This window comes from Chiloscyllium plagiosum, unplaced genomic scaffold (assembly GCF_037043375.1).
Source record: "Chiloscyllium plagiosum isolate Xiang-an unplaced genomic scaffold, Cpla_swu_hap1 HiC_scaffold_22, whole genome shotgun sequence".
NCBI lineage: Eukaryota > Metazoa > Chordata > Chondrichthyes > Orectolobiformes > Hemiscylliidae > Chiloscyllium > Chiloscyllium plagiosum.
In genome coordinates, this window is record NW_028270160.1 from 28,094,993 (window position 1) to 28,115,407 (window position 20,415).

Consider the following 20,415-nt stretch of genomic DNA (forward strand, 5'->3'; position numbering starts at 1 on the left):
TATCTCCTGCAGCTCCACACAAAGGCCGCCATGGTGATCTTTGAGGGGCCTTATTCTCTCCCTAGTTACACATTTGCCCTTAATGTATGTGTAAAAACCCTTTGGATTTTCCTTAACTCTATTTGCCAAAACTACCTCATGTCTCCTTTTTGCCCTCCTGATTTCCCTTTTACTGCCTTTATACTCTTCTCAGGAATTACTCGATCTATCCTGTCTATACCTGACACATGCTTCCTTCTTTTTCTTAATCAAACCCTCAATTTCTTTAGTCATCCAGCATTCCTTATACCTACCAGCCTTTCCTTTCACCCTAACAGGAATATCCTGTCTCTGAATTCTCATTATCTCATTTCTGAAGCCTTCCCATTTTCCAGCCGTCCTTTTACCTGTGAGCATCTGCCCCCAATCAACTTTTGAAAGGTCTTGCGTAATATCGTCAAAATTTGGCCTTTCTCCAATTTAGAACTTCTACTTTAAGATCTGGTCTATTCTTTTCCATCACTATCTTAAAACTATTAGAATTATGGTTGCTGGCCCCATTATGCTCTCCCCACTGATCCCTCAGTCACCTGCCCTGCCTTATTTCCCAAGAATAGGTAAAGTTTTGCACCTTCTCCGCATACTGAATCTCAAAAATTTTCTTGTGCATGCTTAACAAATTCCTCTCCATCTAAACCCTTAACACTATGGCAGTCCCACTCTATCTTTGGAAAGTTTAAATCCCCTACCATAACCAACCTAGTATTCTTACAGAGAACTGACATCTCCTTACAAATCTGTTTCTCAATTTCCCGCTGACTATTGTGGGGTCTATAATACAATCCCACTAAGGTGATTATCCCTTTCTCATTTCTCAGTTCCACCTAAATAACTTCCCTGGATGTATTTCCAGGAATATCCTCCCTCAGCACAGCTGTAATGCTATCCCTTATCCAAATGCCACTCCGCTTTTGCCTCCCTTTCTCTCCTTTCTGGAGCATGTGTATCCTGGAACATTAAGCTGTCAGTCCTGTCCATCCCTGAGCCACGTTTCTGTAATTGCTATGATATCCCAGTCCCATGTTCCAAACGTTGCCCTGAGTTCATCTGCCTTCCCTGTTGGGCCTCTTGCATTGAAATACATGCAGTTTAATTAATCAGTCCTCCCTTGTTCTCTGCTTTGTCCCTGCCAGCACTGTCTGTTTAACTAATTTCTTTTCTCAGCTGTACCAGTCTCAGATTGATCTCTTTCCTCACTAGCTCCCTGGATCCCATCCCTCCCACTTTACTAGTTTAAATCCTCCTGACCAGCTCTTGCAAATCTCCCTGCTAGTATATTAGTCCCCTTCCAATTCAGGTGCAATCCATCCTTCTTGTACATGCCACTTCTACCCTAGAAGAGATTCCAATGATCCAAAAATGTGAATCCTTCTCCCATACACCAGCTACTCAGCCATGCTTTCGTCTACTCTGTCCTCCTATTCCTACCCTCAGTAGCTCATAGCACCGGGGGGTAATCCAGATATTACTACCCTCTAGGACCTCCTTTTTAAATTCTTGCCTAATTGTTTGTAATCTCCCTTCAGAATCTCGTCCTTTTCCCTTCCTATGTCGTTGGTACCAATGTGTACAATGACCTCCTGCTGTGCCCTGTCCTCCTTGAGAACACTCTGCATCCTCTATGAGACATCCTTGGTCCTAGCACCAGGGAGGCAACAAACCATTCTGAGATTTTGCTGCTGGCCACAGAAACGTCTGTATGTGCCATGGACTAGAGAGTCCCCTAAGACAATCGATCGCTTGGAACCTGACGAACCTCTCATTGCGTTAGAGCCAGTCTCAATACCAGAAACTTGGCTGTTTGTGCTACATCCCCCTGGGAATCCATCATCTCCTACATTTTCCAAAACAGCATACTTGTTTGAAATGGGAATACCCACAGAAGACCCGTGCATTAACTGCCCACCTCTCTTGCCTTTCCTGGAGTTAACCCATCTATGTGACTGTATCTGTGACTTTTCTCCCTTCCTATAACTGCCATCCGTCATGCCCCCTTGCTTTTGTAAATACCTCATCGCCTCTAACTGTTGCGCCAATCAATCCATTCTATCTGATAGGATTCGCAACCAATGGCATTTATTGCAGATATAATCCTCAATAACATGTAAACTCTCCCTAAACTCCCATATTTGACAAGAAGAGCATATCACTCTCCTAAGGGCCATTTTTGCTGCTTCCAATCTGCAGACCCAGAAAATAGCACCATCTTATTCCTCTACAAAACATTATTTATGGCTTATATTTTTAAGTTTAATCAAAATACATGCCTCAATAAAACATATAATCAATAAAGAACCCCCTCTACTCACTACTGCGACTTACAGCAAGGCCACACTTAAAACTATTCACTGATCTGTTTCTGTGCTGTGACCTCTCCTAAACATTTAATCAGTGGATGGTAAATGGTTACTCGACATGTAGCTATTTTATGTTTGTATCTTATCAATGTTGACACAATATACAACAGTCACGGTGAAGCCCGTCCCTGCTCTGTCCTACATCTGCTCATACTTCAGAGATGAATTGCTATCAGAGACAAGAAAGTTTCATTTCGCTCTTGCAGCACCAACACCATCCCTATTGCCAGGTTGGCTGGTTTTGAATAGATGAGAGAAATGGTCAAATTAACAAATTTGGAACTTTAGTGATTTGTGATTTAATGCAGCATCATGGATATTGGTTTACCAAGCCATCATAGCTTCGTGTTGTAATAGAATTTAAAAATTCATAGAACATTACAGCACAGTTCTTAGAAATTTTAATTAGAGAAGATGATAAATCCATTTTTAAAATCTAAAAATTTTAGGACACAGGTGTGTTTATAATACAAATCAATATGTTGTTCTCAAATAACTTTTTAAATATACAGTACTATTTTTCAATGAACCTTTGATTACAATGCCAGTCTAATTTATGTGGTATTGTTTAAAACATCTCCTGTGAGAATGGATTAAAAGTTCATTAGCTAGAAATCTAGTTCTCCAAAATATATTTTTTTGGGTAAGTCCAGTTCCATGGTGATGATCTATAAATATTGTGAAAATAAGCACTCCAGCTTTTGGCTTGATAATGGAAAAAAATATGGAAAAAAATATGGAAAATGGAGTCCAGTTTTAATCCCCTAAAGCTACAGCATTACTTCATTAATTTCATACAAAACACTTATTTTGTTGAATACAAAAGCAATGCCTTTGAATTTTGTGACCCCATGTAAACTGGAACAAAGACATGATTTGCTGCTTGTTAACAATCATAGTCAGAACAACTTTATAGGTTGGTCTTTGACCAAAGCCTGTGTTAACTGCTGTCACAACCTGTTATCTTTTTTTAACTTTTATTGTATCCATGACAGTTAATTTATATTTTAACAATTGACTAGTCAAAGGCTATGGCTAGTTTTCCACTAAAAAAAAATTAGTGGGGGGGGGGTGGTGACAAAAAAGGAGCTATAATGTTGAACTAACAAATGAGAAATACGGGTTTTTAAAATTTCAATACCATTAAACTGCTTGAGATATTGAAATGTTGCACTGCTTTGTGTCACTAAGAGTATGCAAAATAAGGCAGTGAAGGAAGTCCTCTTGCACCAGTTGGATAGACGTTAGTCAAGGCAGATATAAATGTTTATGCTGGCTGAAGGAAATATCTACCTTTTTCAGTTCCCTTATTAAAGATAACTGTGATTAAGCAGTCAATTGAAACACTTTAGATGATTCACCCAGAAAGCCATGGATGCCAGTTTGTAAATTCTCTACTTGCAGCACCTGGTGCTGCTCATTCCAGTTTCTTTGCCAAAAGATCACTCCATGTTGATAAGATATTGGTTCTAAATTTCAGCTTTACTTACTTGAACTTGCCGTACTCTTGCAGTTTATTTTAAAGTAATTCTATGCATTAACCAGTTCAAGACAATTTGTTATCTTTAAATTTCGCTTTCTTTCAGGATTGAAAATCTTAATTTTTTAGCCTTTCTCAAGGGTTTGTGTAATTGAGTTTCTTTTGTTATTCATTCGTCAGAAAGGCGAAGTAATCTGAAACTTAACCATTCAGAAGAAAAAAGAAAATACATTCAATCAACAGACATGATTTAAATGACAGGCGCAATATTTTTTATAATGACATCATAACCTTCTTATCTTTTGGTTTCATTTTTGATTGTTATCCTGGTCACTTATGCAGACTTGAAACATTTGCAAGCACAGGCCAAATACCATTTAACCAATAATGTCTATTGTCTTTTTCTCATACAAAAATTATTTTTCCTAATTGTATAAAGGTACATCTTTAGTATTTTTAGCCGTTGTCACTTTTTGTTACAAAATCTAAATCAACCCATTTTAATTTAAAACTTCCAGTACAACCAGACCCTGAAAATGTGATTGTATCCACTGATGGAGGTCGCTATGACATTCAGTTATATGACCGCACCCGACATGCTGTGTACTGGGAAGAGGAACCATCTGAAGTGAGGCGATGCACGTGGTTTTATAAAGGGGACATGGACAGCAGGTTTATTCCTTACTCTGAGGAATTTAGTGAAAAATTGGAGGTACAGTATTCCATAGAGCTATCCTTAGCTGCCATTTATAAGTCAATGAAATGTTATAGAATCCACTTGCAGTTCTGGGTGAGCCAACAGTACACAAAACACTTGGGTCAAAGAGTAAATCAAACAAAATTGCCTGGACTTTACATTTACACTGTTCATGGCAAAAGTGAGGGCTAGAGATCAGAGTCAAGATTAGAATGGTGCTGAAAGAGCACAGCAGGTCAGGCAGTATCAGGAGCACGTAAATCGATGTTTTGGGCAATGATGAAGGGCTTTTGCCTGAAACGTCAATTCTCATTTACACTGTTCATGTAGAGCAAGGGTGTAACATTCAAAACTTGTGCTCCAACACGTCTTTAGGAGTTAACTACATGACCACCTGCAGTTATAATTTTCAATTTAACCTATTTTTCTAATTAACTTAATCAGAGATATTAGTACCTGCCAATGGAACAGGTGGGACTTGAACCTGGGCCTCCTGGTCCAGCTGCATGGATGCGACACTGTGCCAGAAGAGGCCGTCCCCCCTCCCCAGCCACATGCTGTTATCCTTGTGAAAAAAATGTAATCAGCTGATTTAATATTCAGTGATTTGGCTGAATTTTCCAGTGATTACGTATGTAATTCCCAGAACTGTCTACAATTCTATGAAATATGTAATCACTTTCAGCAGAATCAGTGGTTAGATCCATGCAGGATCATGGAGGAACTTTAGACAGCTTGCTCCTACTGCTGAAAATAGATTTCTCTGTGAAATTTACCAAAATGGCAATGACAAATCTGAGGTAAATTTATGTGTGGTAATCCAGCATTAAGGGGAACCAACTCTGTTCGCTGGGAGTAGGCTTGTTGAGTTATCTGAAATGGGGTCTTTCCATTTCCATTTCCAGCATGCCCATTGTCATGAGTAACCTGGCAGCTGATTTTTGTCCCCGTCCTGTACAGAAAGGCAATCAGTGCTAAAAATCCATTTTAACTACTTTTAGCCTTAAATTTTAATGACAGCAGTTTTATTTATTTTCACATGGGGTATCTCAAAATATTTCTGTAAGTAAACAGCATTTTTTTTGTTCACATTCTTCTTGAATCTGCAAACAAATGTATTTCTCCAAACCAGCTTTAACCACAATTTGAAGAGGTATAGGATTGGGGTGGAGACCACAAATTCAAAAACTCTTGTGGTCACCTGTGGGCACTCCTGACTCCTCGTGTTACACCACAAAGCCTATTACTTGCAGATTTTCTTTTGCATTTAACAACTGTTACCAGTGATTTGGAACAATTTAGCCTTTTTGCAAAAATTTTATGTTCCCTGTGCAAGTCTAACACAACTGATATTGCACTGTTCCTTTCTTCTGACTGGAAATTGAAGCAACAAAACTTGCTGCAATACTTGGATTTAGTATAGATGCTTGGATCCCTTCTCGTGATGTGTGTATGTTTTGTATCATCTCGACATTTTAGAAACCCCTTTTTCTGCAATCATTTGTGCTCCTTTCTCAAAATAATTATGTTAGATAATTATTATTTTCTGGAGGCTATTTCAGCTCAGTTGCAGTGTAAGGCACTTAAGCAAATTAATTGTTTAATCTAGTGACTTCCGTTCTGTGTAATTTAACTTATGTACTGGATCTAAGGAACTCTCTGTACGCAATTGTCATTTATGTTGTTTATAATTTACTGCAGAGATACATTGTGGCATTTGAAAATAATTTTGAAATCTGTTAACTCATAGTAATTGTATTAGCCTTTCAAGCCTTAAAAACATATCGTATTTATTTTTCCATATCAGTATTTACTAAAAGTGAATTTGAAACTTTCAGTGTATTCTTAAGTTCATTTTAATTTGTTGAGGAAAGCAAATTGAACAAATTAGATGTCTCTCAAAATTTATCTCTTGTTTTGCAGGGGGAGTATAAAAAAACTGTAACTACCAACCAGTGGCATAAAAGACTGGAGTTCTCTAGTGGGGAAACCATTGTCATGCATAATCCAAAGGTACAGTGTACTGGAAATAGTGAGTTGTGATCTTTCATGCACTATCAATGATATAAAGATATGGGTTTCATAAAAATGTTTGCTTCTATTTGATCAAGGGAAATAACAACTGATTTGGTTTTCAATTATCATCTTTGTTTCAGTAGAATAATATTTCATGTTTACAATTGCTGCAACTAGCTCATTTATCCATAAGGAAGATTATAGGTCTATATTTGGACTGTAATGCCCTTGTGGGGAAGAAGCAAGAGCTTCTTATACAATGGTAGATAACTGGTGGAAACATCTTCCAACTGTGGAACGATCTGTATTAGTTGTGAAGTGTTCCCAATGGTTGAATGGTAAAGGCACTATATGAGGTACTTTGAGTCACTTGAATTCTAAGCTTTGATCATCCACATGTGCTGAATAGCTTAATCTCAATTAATGTAATACTGAGGGGATATGTAATACTGTGATAACTGTTCGGGAATGAGAGGGTTGGTAAGGGGAGATGATCCCAACTCTCACTTGCAGTCTTCATACAGAATTCCTTGTTGAAAAGTGTACATGTATGGACATCAGGTAGGAATAGGATTAGACAGGCTCTCTTGCACTTGAATAGCCTTCTCTCATACTAATAATAAGGCACAAATGGAAACTGGATCTCTGGGCCACGTGCCAATGTTTGGGGAAAGCTATTTTTCTTTCGTTCTCTGTATGTTGATGATGCTACCATGGTTGAATTAATTGTCCATTTTCAGTTCCCAATGGGATTGGTGGGTGCCATTATCTGATTAGCTTTTACCAATTTACATCAGCTATTTGAAAAAAAAGCTTTTTTTTTAATTCACAAGATGTGGACGTAACCAGTTAGGCCAGCATTATTGCCTAGAGGGCATTTAAGAGTCAGCCACATTGCTGTGGGTCTGAAGTCATGTGTAGGCCAGACCAGGTAAGGATGGCAGTTTCCTTCTTGAAAGGACATTAGTGAACCAGACTTTTTTTTTCTCTCTGATAATCAACAATGGTTTCGCAGTCATCTTTAGACTCTTACTTGCAGATATTTATTGAATTCAAATTCGACCATCTGCCTTGGCAGGAATTGAACCCTGGTCACCAGAACGTTATCTGGTCTCTGTCTTAACAGACTAGCAATAATACGACTAGGCCACTGTTCCTCCCAGCATTAAACACTAGCACTGTTATATGGAACTGGATTTAACTCTAACTTGTAGGAGTATAGTCGAAATGTCCTTGAAGGATATTAAATTGAGTTTTTTGTTATGGTTCAGCAGTATTCATTCTTATTTTACTCTTAGCAGTCCAGAAATGCTACCGAGTACAAAAATTGGAAAATAGGATAGATGAATGTTTGGCTTGAGTTGGTGAAAGAGGGTGAGTTATAGATTCCTGGATCACTGGGACCATTTCTGGGTAAGATGGGTCTGTACAAGTGGGATGGTTTGCACTTGAACCAGAATGGGACCAACGTCCTTTCGGGTTGGTTTCTTTAGCTCTTTTGGAAGGAGTTAAAGCTACTTCGGCAAAGGGAAGGGACACAAATTGTTAGTACAATAGCATACATCAGTAAAGGAATCAAGGTGGAGGGAGTTCAACCATATTGAGATTCAAAGAGTAAAGCGAAACTGTACTTTAATGCCAAGAGTATTATCAATAAGACCGATGAGTTAAGGGTGTGATTTTTATTCATTCACGGGATGAGGGCCTTGCTGACTAGACTAGCATTTATTGTCTATCCCAGAGGGCAGCTAAGAGTCAACGACATTTTCCTGGATCTGGAGGCACATGTAGGCCAGACTAGGTAAGGGTGTCTGTTTCCTTCCCAAACAGACATTAGTGAACCAGATTTCTTTTTCCCTGACAGTCAACAATGGTTTCATGGTCATCGTCATGCTCTTAATTTCAGATTTTTATTGATACAAATTCCACAACTTGATGTGGTAGGACTCAAATCCAGGTCCCCAGAACTTTACCTCTGTCGTTGGATTAACAGTCTGGCGATATTGCCATTGGGCCATCACCTCCCTGTGGAACTGTAGTGTTGTTGTCACCACTGAGACGTGGACGTTCGTATCCACAATATGCTTACTGGAAACAAATAGCCAAGTTACGGTTTGGGCTACCTGCATAAAAATGTTTTGAGGGGTCCATAACAGAACATCTTTAAGCAGATAGCCCAGACCGTAACTTTGCTATTTGTTTCAGGTAAGTGTGCAGTGGATATTCCTGGAGCGAATAAGCTGGTCCGACTACCAGGTTCTAAACAATCAGAAGTTATTTACAAAATTGCAGAATGAAACGCGATGAACCGAAAATAGAATACCCAAATAGAATACCCAAATATCCTCTCCGAACCTGACAGGCTATCCTAACTTAATGATGTTGTTCCAAAATACTTGCAACAGTCCCAATAAACAGACTGCTTAGCACCAACAGTAAAGATGACACAAAAAGCTTACAGGTTATGAAGTTAGAAGGGCAGAAGGAGGAAGAGAGCATCTAGTTTCAACTGTAACCCTGACTCAACTAACCCCCGAACTGAACTGAACTGACCTGTGAAGCTCGAGAGCTGGCCGCACCCCCTTAATTATACCATTTTTTTAAAGACAGGAAAACCTTAGGCTAGAGGCATTATCTGTTAGGGGTAAACAAAAAGGGTCCCAATAATCTATTCAAACCCAGTCTACCTGGAGCCTGGCCAATTACTCCCTCTTTGGGAAAAAAAGACTCAAGGGTACAGTAGCTTTGAGAAAAGACTAGGTTCAAGACATAGGTTATCCCTTCACTTGCTGTTCAGCTATTGACACTTTACCCACACTATTTGACACTTTTGATCACCTGCAAATATTTGTTATTCAGCCTGTTAACACTCCACTCACATCTTGTACTATCTTTTGATACTCTTAATTACCTGGAATTATCTTGCAATGATCTCTCTGCCTATAAATTCAGAGCCTGTGCACTTCCCTCCACTTCACCCGATGAAGGAGCAGTGCTCCGAAAGCTTGTGATTTCAAATCAAATTGTTGGACTATCACCTAATGTCGTGAACCTCTGACCTCTGAGGTGGCAGCGAGGATGCATTTTAGTGATAGCAACTGAAACGCTGTGTGATTTAAGTTTGTTTTGGAAAACACGTTTGTTTTGGTTTTGGATAAGGCAGATGTTATTAAAATGAGGCAGGCTCTGGTTAAAGTGGACTGGGTACAGCCACTTGTGAGTAAATCTATAACAGAACTTTGGATGTGTTCACAAAGGAACTGGGGAGAGTAGGACACAACATGTTCCCTTTAGAGTGAAATATAGAAGTAAGAAATCCAGAGAACCCAGGATACCTAGGAATGTCAGGTCGGCATGGTCGGGTTGGACCGAAGGGTCTGTTTCCATGCCGTACATCTCTATGACTGTGTAAGAAGGAAAAATAGAGGCTTTTAATGGCCACAAAGGGAGCAAATCAGTAGAGCCCCATTTGGAAGATAGAAAGTATGTGGGGAACTTGAGCAGTTACAAGAGCAAAGAGGGGACATGAAAAAAACACGGATGGGTGAGATTAGGGAAAATTGCGAGATATTTGGTAAGTGTATCAAGGAGAAAAGATTAATCAGGGAAAAAAACAAGGCTCATTAGGGACCAAGGGGGCAATCTGTGCATGGTGTCAGAGGACATTAGTAGGGTGTTCAACAAGTACTTATTGTCAGTCTTCACTTGGAAGAAGAGGAATGTAGGTATAGAAATTCTGGGAAGAGGGAAGTTCTTGAGTTGCTTGACATGGAGAGTAAGGAGGTATTAGAGGTTTTGGCAGGTTTAAAAGTGGACAGATTCTCAGATTAGGATGTGTGATAAACTATGGGAGAAAATTGAATAGGAGAGAATTAATCCCCATTTGAAGAGGTAATGTTTGCCTTTGTCAGTAAGCGGTCTCACCTAACCATTTTAATTGAATTCTTTGAGGACGTGATCAGGTGTAGTGTTTTATGTAGCTTATATGAATGTCAGTAAAGCCATTGATAAAGAAGGTTAAAACGTATGGAATTCAGAGTAGCTTGGCAAGTTAGATCCAAAATTGGCTTTCTGAAGGGAGATAGATGGTAGAAGGTTGTTTTTGTGAATGGAGACCACAGTCCAGTGCTTGAATCAGTGCTGAGTCCCTTTAATGTTAATGATAAATTTAAATAATTATATAAGAAAATGCGGGAAGGGTGATATTAAGTAAGTTTGTGATGCCAAGAAGATTGGCAAGGTGGTTGATAGTGAGGAAGAAGGTCTTGGGTTACAGAAGGATAGAGATGGATTGGACAGATGGGCAAATTTAGTGACAGATGGAATTCCACCTGAAAAGTGAGGTGATGGACTTTGGAAGCAAACACAAGACAAGAGAGTTCTCAGTGATTGACAAGGCACTAGGAACCTCAGATGATTCAGAGGAATGCTGGGTTGTTTGACCACAGATCCCTGAAGGTGACAGGACAGGTTAATAGGATAGTTAAGAACGCATATGTGACCCTTGCTTTATTAGTTGTTACATAGATTATAAGAGTAGGGAGGCTAAGTTGGAGCTGTATAAAACTTTGGTTAGGCCTCAGCTGGAGTACTGTGGGCAATTCAGGCTATCGCCCAGAAGAATGTGATTGTACTGGAGGAGGGGTAGAGGAGATTCACCAGGACATTATCTGGGATGGAGATTTCTGCTATAAAGAGAGGCTGAATAAGCTTGGGTTTGTTTCCTTTAGAGCAGACGAGGCTGAAGGGGAATCTGATAGAGGAGTGTAAGATTGAGGGGCATGAACAGGGTGGATAGAAAGCTCCTCCCTTGAATGGTCAGTAACAAGGGGGCACAATTTTAAGGTGTGAGGCAGGAGATTTAGAGAGGTTTGAGGAAATCTTTTTTTCATCCAGAGGGCTGTGGATATTTGTGGTGGAAAACCTCAAAACCTTTAAACAGCACTTACATGAGCACTCAGAATGTTGTGATGTTCAAGTCTATGGGCCAAGTGCTGGAATGTGGAACTAGTGCAACTTTAGAGCAGTTGTGTCAGGGCCTCTTCTGTACTACATGATTCCATGAAATGACCAATTTTTCTACTTCATTGACTTTGGTGTTGTGGGCATCAGTGTGGTTCTTCAGATGAAGCAGATTTGGATGGTGGGAGAATTGGGCAGGAATTTAATCCTCATTTCACAATTATATGTTCTGCCTTTTAATTTCCATGATACACTTATATGTCCAAACTATAATGTTTATTGACTGTAGAGTACTTACAGATTTTTACGGGCTGTTTCATTATAAATATGAACACAAATTTGTGGTAGAAAAGCTTAAGAGTGCTTGCAGATACAAGGTTTTTATAATATATGTTAAATTGATATAGAATGAGTTCAATGTTGGTATTTGCCACTGTGATCCTCGCTGTTACCCAACTACAATGTAAGTTGCTGTTTTTAGGAAAGAAGAAAATATGAGGTCTGGTTTTGTCACCAGGTGTGAAACTTCCTCTAGCTGTGTCAACTTGGACTGGTTTTATATTGATTCTGTCTACATAAATGTATTTTGAAGCCTATTTTATGATTCCATTTTTCAATAATAATATTTTTAAAAAGGCATACTTCAATCAATTGTGCTTACTTTCAGGTCATAGTTCAGTTCCAGGCTTCCTCTCAACCAGATGAATGGGGAACTACACCAGATGGGCAGACTCGGCCAAGAGTGGTCAAACGTGGGATTGATGATGACCATGATGAGATTCCTGAAGGTATGAGTCTGAACACCATTCTATTGAGTGAATGGCATCAGGTAACTACAAATCAGACTTGAAAAGGGTGGTACTGGAAAAGCATAACGGGGCAGGCAGTATCCAAGGAGCAGGAGAGTTGACTTTTTGAGCGTATGTCATCTTCTCCCTCGTTCTCTCGCACCCTCAAATGAAGGGTTTATGCCAGAAATGTTGACTCCTGCTCCTCGGATGCTGCCTGACCTGCTATGCTTTCCAGTGGCCCAGCCTTTTCTGATTCTCCAGCTTTTGCAGTCCTCACTTTCTCCTAACTACAAATTAGCACGAGTAAATAAAATTGCTTTTCTCAGTGCCAAAGAAAATTCTACAAAGTATCATTAAACATATAAAGCTACTAAATATCTCCTTTTATTGTATTACAAGTTAGTGCTTTCACAATACTATGGCCAATCCTATGGTCACCTCCCTGTTTTGAGTTTTTTTGTTGATGTTAGTTGCTGCTGGTTCTCCAATAATTGGCATTTTATCACTGAAAGTTCCTCTGTCTATTGAAGAAATACTGAGGAGGATCTTGCTTTACCATCAGTACCTTTTTTGAGTGCTACGTTTTTATATGAAGTGCCTTGAATAATTTCTCATGATCTTGATAAAGGCTAAGAACTTGCATTTTGTTGAGACTTTCATTTTATTATTTAGGTGAGCTGCCAGACGTTAATCATCTCGTGTTCATGGCACATGGAATTGGGCCTGTATGTGACCTACGTTTCAGAAGCATTGCTGAATGTGGTAGGTCTGATTGTTAATAAGAATTTTCCTTGCTGATATTTTGAAAATTTGTCATTAATGCATCTCGAATATTTGAAGAAAACCTAAATTTAAGTAGCTTTGTAAGAAGACCTGTGGTAAATAACCATTTAAAAAGTTTAACTAGCCAGGTTCAGAAATATTTTGGGGCTTTGAGAGATTTATCCAGGGTGAAAGGGTTTTTTAACATAAGTGCAAAAACAGTTCAGGGCAGGAGAGAATGACCAAAATCCCTGATGTGTTTGTAGCTACATGATTCCAACATTACATTTCAGAAGTACTAATTAAAATTTGTTTCTACTTCTAAAATCAAAACTCTTTTGGCAGGCATAACACTCTTCATAATTGAGCTTGCTTTAAAGTTAGTCAGATTTATACTTGACAGTTTTTGTATTATTTCAAGTTGAATCGTGTACTTTACTCATAAGTTAAACTTTCAATCTTTCATTGTCAGTGTAAAAGTCGTGGCAAATTGGAGTCATTAATTCTGCAGTGATCATACACATTGTTGTAACCTTGATGATATGAATCAGCCCTGTTTCCCAGAGAAGTTGTTCTAAAATCATATCCTATTTTACTCTCTAAATGGTTTCCCGATTTCATTTTGTCAACAAATTATTATATCTTGTTTTATCCTCTACTTCACATGTTAAGGTTTCACCAGAAACTTCACTACTGGACAGTTGCATAGCTTCCCTAAACTACATCAATCCGGGAAAGTCATTCCATAAAACATCGATTATTTCTTGTGATTTGAAAATCTTGAGCAGGTGCAGGTATGATGATTTGTATTGCCCTCTGTTGCATATTGGACTAGGCAGGATTGAGAGTCATAAGGAGGAGGTGTTAGCAATTCTGGAAAGTGTGAAAATGGGTAAGTCCCCGGGCTGGATGGAATTTATCCTAGGATTCTCTGGGAAGCAAGGGAGGAGATTGCAGGGCCTTTGACTTTGATCTTAATGTCATCATTGTCCACAGAAATAGTGCCAGAAGACTGGAGGTTAGCAAATGTCCCCTTGTTCAAGAAGGGGATTAGAGAGAACCCTGGTAATTACAGATCAGTGAGGTAAAGTGTTGGAAATGATTATAAGAGATAAGATTTATAATCATCTAGAAAGGAATAATTTGATTAGGGATAGTGAACACGGTTTTGTAAAGGGTAGGTTGTGCCTCACAAACCTTATTGAGTTCATTGAGAAGGTGACGAAACAGGTGGATGAGGGTAAAGTGTTGGTTGTGGGATATATGGCTTTTAGCAAAACATTTGATAAGGTTCCCCACGGTAGGCTATTGTAGAAAATATGGAGGCATGGGATTGAGGGTGATTTAGCTGTTTGGAGCAGAAATTGGCCAGTTGTAACAAGACATGGTGGTGGTTGATGGGAAACGTTTGTCCTGGAGTTCTGTTGCGAGCGGTGTACCACAAGGAACTGTTTTGGGGCCACTGCTGTTCGTCATTTTTATAAATGCCCTGGATGAGGGCATAGAAGAATGGGTTAGTAAATTTGGGGATGATATTAAGGTTGGTGGAGTTGTGGACAGTGCAGAAGGATAATGCAGGTTACAGAGGGACATAAAAAAGCTGCGGAGCTGAGCTGAGAGATTGCAAATGGAGTTTAATGCGGCACAGTGTGAGCTGATTCACTTTGGAAGGAGTAACAGGAATAGAGAGTACTGGGCTAATGGTAAGATTCTTGGGAGTGTAGATGATCAGTGAGATCTCTGTGTCCATGTGCATAGTTCCCTGAAAGTTGCCACCCAGGCTGATAGGGTTGTTAAGAAGGCATATGATGTGTTGGCTTTTATTGGCAGAGGGATTGAGTTTCGAAGCCATGAGGTCATGTTGCAGCTGTACAAATCTCTGGTGCAGCTGCACTTAGAGTATTGCGTACAGTTCTGGTCACCGCATTATTAAGAAGGACGTGGAAGCATTGGAAAGGGTGCAGAGGAGATTTACCAGGATGTTGCCTGGTATGGAAGGAAAATCTTGAGGAAAGGCTGAGGGACTTGAGGCTGTTTTCCTTCGAGAGAAGAAGATTGAAAGGTGACTTAATTGAGACATATAAGATAATCAGAGGGTTAGATAGGGTGGACAGTGAGAGCCTTTTTCCGCGGATGGTGATGGCGAGCACGAGGGGACAGCTTTAAATGGAGTGGTGATAGATATAGGACAGATGTAGTAGGGACGTGGAACGCCCTGTCTGCAATTGTAGTAGACTTTCCAACTTTAAGGGCATTTAAATGGTCATTGGATAAACATATGGATGATAATAGAATAGTGTAAATTAGATGGGCTTCAGATTGGTATCACAGGTTGGCGTGATATTGAGGGCCAAAGGACCTGTACTGCACTGTAATGTTCTATCTAACAGATCCAACATATGTTGGATAATAAACTTGGGGAACAGGTAAAGGTGTATTCCAAATTGTTTATACCATTGTTGGGATATCTTATTCCTGTATAGATTTAGCAAGGGTACATTTTCAGAACATTAGTTACTGAAGGTAATAGCTTCTTGGGTTCTATCTTCCTATCACAGGTGCCTCCTTATTCTCAAAGTTTGTTACTTTGGAATGGTTCTGTAGAATGTGGAGGAGACAAATTAACGACAGATGAAAACTACCCTCGCACCTTTTAACTAAAGCATTCTCCACAAATTCATACTGTCTTCCATCCTGTTCCCCAGACACTCTGTTAAAGACTATCTTTTGAGATTTGGGATATATTGACCCAGATCTTCCAATGGGAAGATAGTCATTGCAACATTGTTGATCGGAGTTTTCCTTTGGTACCATGTCCCACTGCCAATGACTCCCTGGACTTTGCAACTTCCAACAATCAATTGTTTGTTGCCTTAACGTTCCAAAAAAGACCCCATTATTTACGTAGAGTTGGAAACGTATGAGGATTCCGATTGAGTCAGCTTAATAGTTGCCTTGGTACTCCTAGGTAATTATTAAACAAAGCCCTGACTCACCATTGACATCCCTCCCACTGGACCCGATCTGACCCCTGACACAGATCTAAACAAACTCCATCTTCGCGAGCAGACAAAATGCGTCCAGAAACCCTAGCCACTCTCCCCTACATCAAAGACATCTCGAAAATGATTTCCAGACTACTCAGACATGGTGTCATGGTAGCCCACAAAGCCACCAACACACTAAAGCAGCAGCTAAAAAACTTGAAAGACCCTATACAGACAACAAGCAAAATTAATATTATTTACAAAATATCGTGCAAGGACTGTAACAAACACTACATTGGACAAACAGGCAGAAAACTAGCCACCAGGCATAAAGTTCACCAAGGAGGAAGAAACCGACAACAAACTCGCATTCCTGGACGTCACAGTCGAAAGAACAGACAATGGAGAACTACAAACCTGCGTATACAGAAAACCGATAAACACTGACCAAATACTTAACTACACTAGCAACCATTCCAACACACACACACGCAGCTGTATCAGAACACTATTCCAACGAGCCACCACACACTGCAGCACAGACGAACTTTGGAAAACAGAGGAGAACCACCTGCACAACGTATTCAAGAAGAACGGTTACTCAAAAAATACAGTTCGCAGATTCCTCAAGAACAAACCACGACAAGCAGACCAAACACAGCCAGAAACCCTAACCACCTTACCATACATCAAAGAAGTTTCAGAAATGACAGCCCGACTACTAAGACCCATCAGAATCCTAGTAGCACACAAACCCACCAACACTCTCAAACAAAAACTAACAAACTTAAAAGACCCAGTACAACCCATGGAAAAAACCAACGTCGTCTACAAAATTCCATGCAAGGACTGCCACAAACACTACGTAGGACAAACGGGAAGAAAGTTAGCCACCCAGGATACAAGAACACCAGCTAGCCACAAAAAGACACGACCCTCTCTCCCTCGTAGCCCTACACACGGAAGAAAAAAACCCACCATTTCGACTGGGACAACACATCTATCCTGGGACAGGCTAAGCAAAGACATGCCAGAGAATTGCTAGAGGTCTGGCACTCCAACCACAATGCCATAAACAAACACATAGATCTAGATACCATCTATCAACCCCTCAGAAAACTAACAGGAAATGACATCACCACAAACCCCAGGAACCCCATCCAGGACAAACATATAAATAGAAAGCAGGACACAACAGCTTTGCTTCACTTGAAGGTCGCCACTGATGATGTTACCTAGCCATGTAATGAAACGTCTGGATATCAAACGTACAGCTCAGCGAGAAAACCTACACCCTAAACCTCAACCTGAGCTACAAACCACCAGGATACATGAACATCAACTAGCCACAAAAAGACATGATCCTGTCTCACTGGTATCCTTATATACAGATAAGGAAGGACACCACTTCGATTGGGCCAACACATCCCAATTCTCGTTCATGTTTAAAACAGAAATGTTATCCATCACGAGATATATGCACGAGACATGCATGAGAATTCCTAGAAGCATGGCATTCCAACTGGAACTCTATCAACAAACACATCGAGTTAGACTCCATCTACCGCTCCCTGAAATAAAGAACAGATGATGTCACTGCAGGAGATGATGTCACCAACCCAAAGAAATCCAAACCTATAAATAGAAAGCAGGAATTATCAACAGTGCTTTGCCTGCAGGCCCACTGAAGATGTTACCTAGTAGGGTGACGAAATGTCTGGAAATGAACCTTCCAGCTCAGCACGCAAACCTCCATCTAGCCTGACGTTTTGCAACCTCAACCCAGATTCCCAAAATCACCACCTCCCCACCCAAAAACATACCCATCTTGATAGTTTCTGACTATCCTGCCCCCACCTCTCATCGTGATTAAAATGCCTGAACTAGATTGCTTAATCTGAGGAGGCACCTGGCCCATATGTGCACATGAAGGATTCCTCTTTTTAACCTTTGGATAAACATTGGAAATAGGGTTTCCAGTCCTGAGGAGAAAATCTGAGCTGTTATTTCCAGCCTAGTCCTGGAGCTTAGCTCATGATGTGCTGATTCTTAGATATGCTAACTACCTTTATATTTTTTAATAATTATGGCAACACATCGTTCAAGTCACTTACATGCTTTCTCAGGTTAACTGGGACTGAGAATAGATCTGCAATTTGAACAATGCTTCATTCCTTGAATGAAAGAGACGTTTCTAATATTAAATTGATCTTGATGCTTTTTGTTAGTAGAGACAGACCTGGATTTTCAGTTTGAGTTTATAAGTTGGCCAACTGTCAAATAAATATAGTTTCTTTACTTTGACTTGTGAACAAAATGCTATTGAGTTCTTTAACGCATTCAAAATTTGTTTTTAGTCCTACTTGTCAAAGTGTAAATATATCTCATGATGGATAGCATTTCTGTTTTAAACATGAATGATTTAGTACAGAAGTGCAATGTCATCAAAACTCAAGGTATTTCAACAGAGAGTGCTTTTGTCCCCTTCTGTGTTTACTATTTGCATATTGTACATAACTACAGTACTCTAATCCATTTTAGTAGTATCCAGAACACTGACAATATTGTAATGAAGCAGCAACCTTATTTCTTTTAACTGTAATTGTCTTGTTTAATGGTCCTGTGACAATTCATTCTGTTTTCCAAATAACCGTTTGAGAAATATTTATTCTACCCTTCCATTTATAGCACCAATGTATCCTTTTTCTTATCTAAGTTTGCACTTGACTGTCATTTTCAAAAGGTATTCAGCCTCCCCATTTTATTAATAACTCACCATTTATTTATTCCATTTACAAAGCTTTTTAAACTCTCATATCGCACCAATTCCATATTTAGTCACTTGGTGGCACTGTGACACTGATAGCATCCCAACAATAGGATCATAGAATTGTACAGCACAGAAACAGGCCGTTTGGCGCACCGTGTCCATACCGACCAGATTCCTAAACTGAACTAATCTCATTTACCTACACTTGGCCACATCCCTCTAAACCATTCCTATGCACTTAACATTGTAACGGTATTCGCCTGTACCACTTCCTCTGGCAGCTTGTTCAATAATAACGCACCATCTTCTGCATGAAAAAGTTGCCCTTTAGGTCCCTTTCAAACCTTTCCCCTCTCTCCTTAAAACTATGATCTCTAGTTTTTTTCTTTTATTGTGCAAAAAAGTTGTAAATTCCCATTATAAATGTTTAGAAATATCATGAAAGTTTTGAATGGAAAGGGCAAATAAAGTAATGAAAGATGTTGTTAGGTAAGTGTTTGGATGGGTGATTTGTTGGGCACCAAAAATATTTTCAGTGATAGAGTCAGGTAGGCTTGTCAGTTGTGCTCTTGCCACTTATAAAAGGCTCATGAACTCGAGCCCCATTGCACACAAGCTGAGGCAACAATTAATTGCATTATCAAGAGAATTTTGCACTGATACTAATACAGCCATTTGTGTGAGCTATTAAACTGAGGCTCCATTCCAATGGCTTGGCTAAGTTGTAATGTTACATGCCACATTTTTTGAAGCAACATGTAATGTTGTCAGTGTCTCAATCAACATTCTTCCTTGAGAAACATCATTATTTGATTAGTCATTCCTCTGTTGCTCATGGGACCCTGATGTACCCTGTCAATTTAACTACAGCAACTGCATTGACAATAATGTACTCGGGGGATCCAGAGAGGAGCAACAAGTGTATTATCAATTCAAGTTGTAATTTGATTTTTCTTCCATGTTAAGAATCACCAAGCCATTCACAAGCTTGCAATTTATTGTTAACACTGTTGAAAATATCCAATTCATGGTTTAGGTGTTTCAGAATATACTGTTTTACTTTTAGAATATAAGCTTGTAGTTTTACAAACGTACTATCGAGGAGTAGACGTAGGTCACTCGACCCCTTGGGCCTGCTCCATTGTCAGTAAGGTTATGGCTGATATTATTACTCCACATTCCTGCAACCCCAATAATCTTTCACCCTCTTGCCTGTCTATTTACTTCTGCCTTTAAAAAAAGTCATTGGAGTATCTACTCCCACTGCTTTTCAGGAAGAGAATTCCAAAGATTCGCTTCCCCCTTCGAGAATTTTCATAAGACCATAAGACATAGGAGCAGAAATTAGGCTATTCAGCCCATAGAGTCTGCTGTGCCATTCTCGACTCTATTCTCCTGCTTTCTCTCCGTAACCTTTTGTTCCTCTTGACAATCAAGAGCCTATCTACCTCTATCTTAAATACACTCAATGACCTGGCCTCTACAGCCTTCTGTGGCAATGAATCATCTCTATCTTAAATGGGCAATGCATTATTTTTAAGCAGTGTCTGCTAA

At 39.5% G+C, this 20,415-nt stretch overlaps 1 protein-coding gene across 1 annotated transcript in view; it reads left to right on the forward strand.

The window, feature by feature from the left end:
• sec23ip (SEC23 interacting protein) overlaps positions 1 to 20,415 on the forward strand; it is a 146,547-nt gene that overhangs the window by 16,629 nt on the left and 109,503 nt on the right. Inside the window, exons 4-7 of the mRNA XM_043712707.2 lie at positions 4,395 to 4,588; positions 6,497 to 6,586; positions 12,219 to 12,339; positions 13,015 to 13,104. Of these exons, the coding sequence (XP_043568642.1) occupies positions 4,395 to 4,588; positions 6,497 to 6,586; positions 12,219 to 12,339; positions 13,015 to 13,104 (495 nt within the window). The remainder of the gene's footprint in view (positions 1 to 4,394; positions 4,589 to 6,496; positions 6,587 to 12,218; positions 12,340 to 13,014; positions 13,105 to 20,415) is intronic.